Source organism: Lipotes vexillifer, unplaced genomic scaffold, assembly GCF_000442215.2.
Source record: "Lipotes vexillifer unplaced genomic scaffold, Lipotes_vexillifer_v1.1 scaffold987, whole genome shotgun sequence".
Lineage (NCBI taxonomy): Eukaryota > Metazoa > Chordata > Mammalia > Artiodactyla > Lipotidae > Lipotes > Lipotes vexillifer.
In genome coordinates, this window is record NW_006787426.1 from 497345 (window position 1) to 504795 (window position 7451).

The window sequence follows — 7451 nt, forward strand, 5'->3', positions numbered from 1 at the left end:
TGGGGTGCGTTCCCAACTCCGCCCGCAGACCAAGGGGTCTCTGAGCACCCCGACATAAATGAGTATGAAGAGAAGGACACAAAGTCCCCTCTGTGGGTTTCCCAATGCTAAGCGTGCCAGAGCTGGGAGAGTGGGGGCTGGGCTGAGGGGGGAGGGAAGGAAAGAGCCAAGCCAGCCTTTGCCTGGAGACCCTCCTCCCTACACGGTCTAGAACACTGGGTTTCCACATAAGACCTTATAAAGACAAGGGCCCTCAGGCACCTTCGAAGCACCTACAACACTGACTGTGGCCAGCTGTCACAGAAGACAGTGCTTAAGGTCAAAGGGACACGCCCAGGCCCAGGATGGAGCAGGGCAGCTGTGGGGCCCTCACACTGGGGGTGGTGGGGCCCGGCGCCCCCCAGCCCCGCCCCCGCAGACTTCCGGCTGCTGCAGGCCCCACCCTACAGTGCAGGCGCGCCTGCCTCTGGACATGGATGGCATCGGACCAGCCTAAGTGCAGAGCCTTCATTCCCATGGCAATGAGGCTGAGTGCTTTAGACAGACTCAGGTACAGACAAGTGTCTATACACACACACACACACACACACACGGGTGAGAAAACTTATAAAAATCTAAAACTCTGTACTCAAGACCACATGAAAAATATTCCTGCTTCATGGTTTTAAAAAAAAGGCTGACACAAAAAATGGCAGTTAAAAACAGCATGGCTGTGGGTTCCAGGCCACCAGGTGAGCAGCCATCCCCAGCTCCGGGCGCACTGTGTCCACAGCCGCACGTGATGTTTGCGGCGAGGCGCGTCCCTCTGCTGCGGGGGCAGGACTGTGCACAGGCAGAGGGTGTCCCTGCCACCCCACGTGGCAGCCAGGGGCCACTCACCCAGTGCGGGAGGTAGCAGATGCCCTCGTCAGCCACAAACTCCAGCACGCCACAGTGCGTCATGCGGTCCGAGTTCTTGTTGGTCAGTTTGAACAGCATGGGGTAGGTGATGTTAAGTCGGCCTAAAAAGAAGAGCGAGGCATGAGGCTTGGCTTCTTCCAGGGAGAGAAACCCTGTCCCCAGACCCTCCCCGGGGAAGTGCCTCCCTCCCCCAGCAGGCACTGGGACCTACGTGGTACTGAGCCCCTGGGTGTCTAACTGCCCAGCAGACCCCGCGCTCCTGCCAGACCTCAGGAACGTTCACTGAGTCAGGAACGTAGCACCAGCTTATACTTTTGAATGTCGGAAATCCCACTTTTAAAAAGTGACGTGTTCGTTTATTCACAAACAGTTTAAGTGCCAACCAGGTGCTGGGCAAAATCCCTCCTTCAGAGGTTTCCAGTTAGAAGACCAGAGCATGCCCAGATGCTCGTGCTGGGGAAGGGTGGGGCCGGAGGCAGCGCAGCCAGGACGGATGCTGGGGGATGTCCTCCAGGGGAGGAAGTCCAGGAAGAGAAAGCAGCCCAAGCAAAGGCATAGAGGGAGGGGAGCCAGGCTGGTTCAGGAACTGCTGGCAACCAGGCGAGACTGGGCACAGGGACCGGGTGTGCGAGCAGTTGGGGGGGAGCAGGCAGGGCAGGACCGGTCAGCAGTGCGGTCTTGCAGCAGGGACCCAGTGTGTCCCCTCCCGCCAGGGGTCCTGAGGTGGGGGCCACGTGTGGGGTTGGAGGCCTGCTGACTCAGGAGTGCAGGGGGCGCAGAAAGGAGGGGCTGGCGCTGCAAGGCAGGAAGACCCAGGAGAGTCAGTAACCTGCGGGAGCAGTCCGGGACAGACCGACAGGACCGTGTTGCCTTGTGCCAGACCCCTGCTCAGCCTTCACGGGACAGTGAGGTGGGTACTGTCCTCACCCCTTTATCTATGGGGGACTAAGGCACACAGGTCTGGCAACGTGCCCCAGAGTCACACATCCCAGGAATGGCCATGCTGGGGGTCAACCTAGGCCACTGGCCCAGGTCTGGGGCTTGACCACTGAGACCAACTTTAGCCTGTAGATTTAGGCAAACGTGGCAACAAAAGTTGACTCAGTGGCAGGAGGTACGGTAGACTCCATTTGGGATCTCCCGAAAAATTTGGAGAAGCAAATTGGATAATGAGTCTGGGTGGGAGGCTGTCCCCCCATCACCAAGGGCGACTGGGATACTGGCAGTGGTGGCCAAGGGCCTGGACGCCAGGCCCTCCGTCACCAGGGCACCTCCCGGCTGTGGAGCCGTGGAGTGGACTGAGGTGGGTCAGGGTGAATGGATTGATCAGGCTCCAACCAAGGGTCCGAGATTCTTGCCATTGGAAGAGACCCCCATGTTCCTCAGTCCAGTAGTTTTCAAACTGCATTTTTCTGATTTAGAGAAGTGCCTTGGGGAGTCCGAGTCTTCCACATACCCTCACCTCCTCCGCCCTGAGCAGCGACCCTTTTTACAAACCAGGACTCCCCGTGAGATCTCATCTGGACAGCTCCTTCCATGACTTACGAGGTCTGCACAGCACTGAACTAAGCCCCACTGTCCCAATCCCCCAGTCTCCTCTCATACCCACATGCCAACACACCTGGTCTTAGTCCTGGGTCAGCTCCACCCATGAGGCAGACTCTCAGGGCCCTGCTCCCCACTCTGGGACAACAGAGGGTACGACAGGGGCCTGCCTGAGGGCCGTGCCCCCTGCTCTACCCACCCTCTGGCAGAGCTAAAGGCCTCCCTCTGCGGGTGCAGCCACTGCTACTGTCAGTTAGGCCCTGCTGGCTAAAGGCCACCTCCTGCCCCTGCCTGGTGCCACAGGGCCCTGGCTGTTTACACACACCACAGGTACCATCCAGGAGGCACTCCTGCCGCAGAGCAGTCCCCACAGATGGCGTCATGCCCCCATTTAAAGGTGAGGACACCAAGGTTCAGAAAGGTCCAGTCACTAGCCTGGAGTCAGGCTGGACAAGGTGCAGAGCCCAAGCTGGAGCTACACCAGAGCAGGCGCCTGGCCCTTACCGAGCTGCCCAATGGGCACCCAACACAGAGCGTGGACCCTCCCGGCTCAGAGGCCACCACATCTCCTGCCTCAGAACCCACACCAAAAAGACCCCCAAGTCTCAAAAGGCAATGACTGTGCCCATGGTCGGGGCATCCTAGTCCGGGTGGAGTGAGGCCAGGGGTGTGAGGTCTCCGAGCTGCTCCCATGGGAGTGGGGAGTCGGGGAAAGGGGGAAAAGCGTGGCCAATCTCCCAACCCTGGGCCTTTCTTGCTCCTGGTAAGAGGCGGGACGGGGCAAGGGGAGCAGCTCCTGGGGAAGAGGGGTTAGAACTGCGGCTGGAGCTGAGGCAAGAGGCTTGGGGAGATGAAAGACCTGCGCGCGGCGTCCTCTTGGGGGCTGCCACCATCCTTTAGGGGAAAATTTAGTGCGTCCAGCCAAGGACATCGGCTGCCCCAGCAGAGTGAATAGCACCAGTGTTCACACCTTCCTTTAGTCCTAATAGGACCCGGGGTGGGGTGGGGGGGGCCAGAGGAGTGGACCCAGAGCCGAGCACCCACTGGCCCCGGCCTCCCAGCCCAGCTAGCGCCCTCCAGGGACAATTCCCAACCAGCCTCGCCGAAAGACGCCTCTGCCTGGGCGGCGAGGGGTCTGTGCCTGGTCCCAGCGCCCACATTCACATCACCTCCGTTCTCAAGTCAGGTAGAAAGTACTTACTGAGTTGGTCGAGGGCTGAGGGTGGCATAATTACTGTGGAAAGAACATTTAGGAGATATTAAGAAAAGAAAAATTAAAACAATAGAACAAAAGTCAAAGTGCACTTTCTGTTATAGCTTAATGAAAGTATTAAACGATATCTGTGAGGCAGATGGAATTTCACGATTGTTCACAACAAGTTTTACTAGCTATAATTTATTTGGTGAAACCAAATGGCTATCAGCCATAAATCTAATCATAATTAGGACCCCTCCCCGCACCCCTTAGCCAGGACACCTTGACGACATCTTGACGGTAACTAGCCTCCGTCACACATGCAAAATGAGAGCTGCCAAGGACTATGAGCACTGCAGGCCTAGGGCAGGAAAGGTTACGATTCAAAATAAAAACAGCACATACTCTTCCCTCCTTTCTCCACATCTGACCTGTCATTAGGCCCCGCGAGCATGGACACGGAGAAGCAGCGGTACTGCGTGGAGAAGCGGTTCTGGAAGACCCGGGGAATCGGGTGGTCAAACATGTTGAAGGAGAACTGGAAGGAGGGAAGAGATGCTGCAGTTAACACAGAACGAAGGCACGTTTCTTCTGTCAACAGCTAGAGTGGGTCAGGGTGTCAACGCTCAAGAGCAAGACAAACCTGCACCCAGTGAGCACCTCCTGGGAACAGGATGCACCTCACAGCGGCTTCTGCCGGCTGGCGCGTCCAGTCTGTCCCAGCAACCTCTTCCCCACCATTTTCAGACGATGCATCTTACTAAAGTATAAAACTGCCCCCAGCAAGCCTGTCCTTCACCTCTTTCACCCCCCGCCCCACATCCCCCAGGCCTCCCGTCCCCCAGGTCTCCTACGATGGCCACGACCCTGCCGGGCTGCTCCCTTGGCTTGGACCACTTTTCCTCTCCTCACCCCGTTTAGGAGTGCCACTATGCCAGGTTCTGGTCTCCAAGCACCAGGTAAACATCACTAACAAAAGAGCTACAACCTCTGCCCCGGCAGAGCTGACATTCAAGACAAGGGAAACAAGAACAGAAAACCATCTGTGTGTCAGTATTCTGAGCACAAGAGAGGGTAAAGGACCAAGAGCTCCTGGGAACGCTGTTTTAAGTGGGTGGTCAGGAAGCACTTCTCTGCAGAGACCTGAAGCCAGGAGAGGGAACAGGCAGAAAACAGGGAACAGTGATAAGAGTGGGCACACAGGTTTGCACCCCTCCCCCTTCCCCTGGCTTCCAGGACCACCCTTTCCTTGCTCTGGGAACCTTCCCTGCTCTGCCCAGGGCCAGGGCTAGCACCCCTCCAAAGTGCTCTCACGTGGCGCCACACCACGGCACTCCCTCCATGTCTTTCATAAGTAAAGCCTAGACATGGTGCCATCACAAAAGTAAGATCCCAGTTCTTACATTGTAGGTTATGATGAGGCTCAGAACACATGCTGCCAACAATCTAGGGTCTTCCCAAAGCACTGCAACTACTGTGACGTGTCAAAAAGAAAGGATATAAAATTGCACAATAGGGTATAGGGTACAATAGGGTATATACCCAAAAGAATTGGAAGCAGGGTCTTGAAGGTATATTTGTACACCCAGGTTCACAGCAGCACTCTTCACAATAGCCAAGAGTTGGAAACTACCCAAATGCCCATCAACAAATGAGTGAATAAAGAAAATGTCCATCCATACAATGGGATATTGTTCAGCCCTAAAAAGGAAGGAAATTCCAACACATGCTACAACGGTGATGAACTCAGTGGAATAATAACTCAGGACATAATGCTCAGTGAAATAAGACAGACACAGAAGAACAAACACTGTAGGATTCCACTTATATGAGGTACTTAGAGTAACTAGTCAAGTTCAGAGACAAAAAGAATGGTGGTTGCCAGGGGCTGGGGGGAGGGGGAATTGTTTAATGGGAAGAGAGTTTCAGTTTTTCAAGACCAAAAAGTTCTGGACATCCATTACACAACAACGTGAATATATTTAACACCACTAAACTGTACCCTTATAAATGGTAAATTTATGGTACATGTTTTTTTACAAGCTAAAAAACTTTTAAACAGACGAGTATTTCCTGACTTGATTCTAACTGTACACTAAGTAGAGAAAAAGTCAGGTACTGATGAGACAGTTTACTAGCAATTCCAAAATCAGCAAGCTGAGCCAGCTGTCTTCCACAGATGCAGATGCAGCTCCTGCTTAAACTCTCCAATGGTTCTCCACTCCCTGGAGCGCCAGCAAAGTGGTTTTCACACCCGTGCCTCTCCTTTTAACCAGAATTCTGTTCGACAAAATCTTGGCCAGAAGCAGCGTTCTGGGCGAAAAGAAAGGAGAGGAGTGGGGGCCTCCTCACTACATCCCCCCCATCTAAGCCCTGTCTTCTCTTTGCAACACGAAAGAGGGAAACGGACACAAAGTACTGAACACCGGGTGCCAACCTGCCCCGCATCCACCCACGGACCTGACCTCCCGCCCCGGTCCCACTTCCCTCTACAGCCCCGGCGCCAGCACACTGCCCGGCGCACGGCTGGTGTTCAGCTGTTAGGTGGCTAACCCTGAGGAGAGAGAGGGGACCCGACACTGACACACTAAGGATAAACTCGCACGCGATAAACCCGTGACACCGGCAGCGCCCGGCGCGGTGCTGGCACAGCTCTGCAGGCATACCCGGCTTCAAGTCCCCACTGCCCGCGTTCGTAGCCTACACTACGCGCCTCCCTAAACCTCGTGGTTCTCGCGCCGACGCGGCGGCCACCAACCTCCCTCCAGGGGCGCCGCCGGGGCCCAAAGGATGAGGGGTCTCGGGGCCGCGGTGCCCAGGGCGGCGGGGCGGGGCCGCAGGCCGGCAGGACCGAGCTCGCGGGACTGGCCCGTGAGCTCTCCCCTCCCCGCTACAGCCCCCCAGCCGATCCGGGGCTTGTTCGCGGGAAGCAATCTCGGGTCTACACAAGCAAGACAGCGTTCAGTCCCGAGCGTCGGCGGGCTCAGGCCAGTGACTCGGCACCTCCGCCGCCGCCACGGCCGCCCTCCCGGCCCCGACCGGGGAGGGGGCCTGGCCTGGGCCTCAGCTGCCGCCGCTGCCGCCGCCGCCGCCACCGCCGCCGCCGCCGCCGCCGCCGCCGCCGCCGCCGCAGCCACCGCCTCGCGCGGACGTCCGGAGCTCACCGGAAGTCCTGACCTGCACTTCCGGGAGGGGCGCGAGCGCAGGCCGCTGCGAAAGAAAGCCAGGCAAAGGCGCGAGGGTCCAAAATTCCCGGAGAGTGAGCGCTCAGATACCCCTTCCTAACGTGTGCACTCTAGAGCACCTTACGTGATTATTTTAAATTACAGTTTGATAGTGTCCCCCTCCTGACGAATTTGGTGCGGCCCACTCCCCTTACTGCCTACACTACCCAGAAGGCAAGCAGACCTTCCGGCCTCTGCTGCGGCCATCGAGGACTCGGGCGGAAGTAAGCCACACTTCCGCCCTCGAACTAGGCCGAGAGCCCATTGAAATCCTAAACTGACGCCCTTGACTGACGTATACATGAATTTAATTTGTGGCGAGGTTTCTTTTCCCTCCAGGTCCCAGTTGGGGGGAGTATTCTTCTCTTCCCAAAGTAAAGATGTCCGCCGAGCGTAGGTTGTCTGAGTAAACGGAGTCAGAGTTGAATTGCGCAACCGCGAGTGCGTCCGGCCCGTGGATGACGCTTCTTTGGGGGCGGGCTGGACTATTCCAGCCGTAAATGGCGGAGCGCTAGTGCCCGCCCCCAGCGTGGACCGATCAGAAAGGAGGAAAGGCTGGGAACGGAGTCCCTCTTGGTTGGCCCCCG

At 56.9% G+C, this 7451-nt stretch overlaps 1 protein-coding gene across 1 annotated transcript in view; it reads right to left on the bottom strand.

The window, feature by feature from the left end:
* Positions 1 to 4181, bottom strand: part of UFD1 (ubiquitin recognition factor in ER associated degradation 1) — a 15793-nt gene extending 11612 nt beyond the window's left edge. Inside the window, exons 1-3 of the mRNA XM_007460019.1 lie at positions 4046 to 4181; positions 3647 to 3679; positions 880 to 1001 (exon numbers count right to left, since the gene is read on the bottom strand). Of these exons, the coding sequence (XP_007460081.1) occupies positions 880 to 1001; positions 3647 to 3679; positions 4046 to 4166 (276 nt within the window). The 5' untranslated portion in view covers positions 4167 to 4181. The remainder of the gene's footprint in view (positions 1 to 879; positions 1002 to 3646; positions 3680 to 4045) is intronic.
* Positions 4182 to 7451: the final 3270 nt, after the last annotated feature.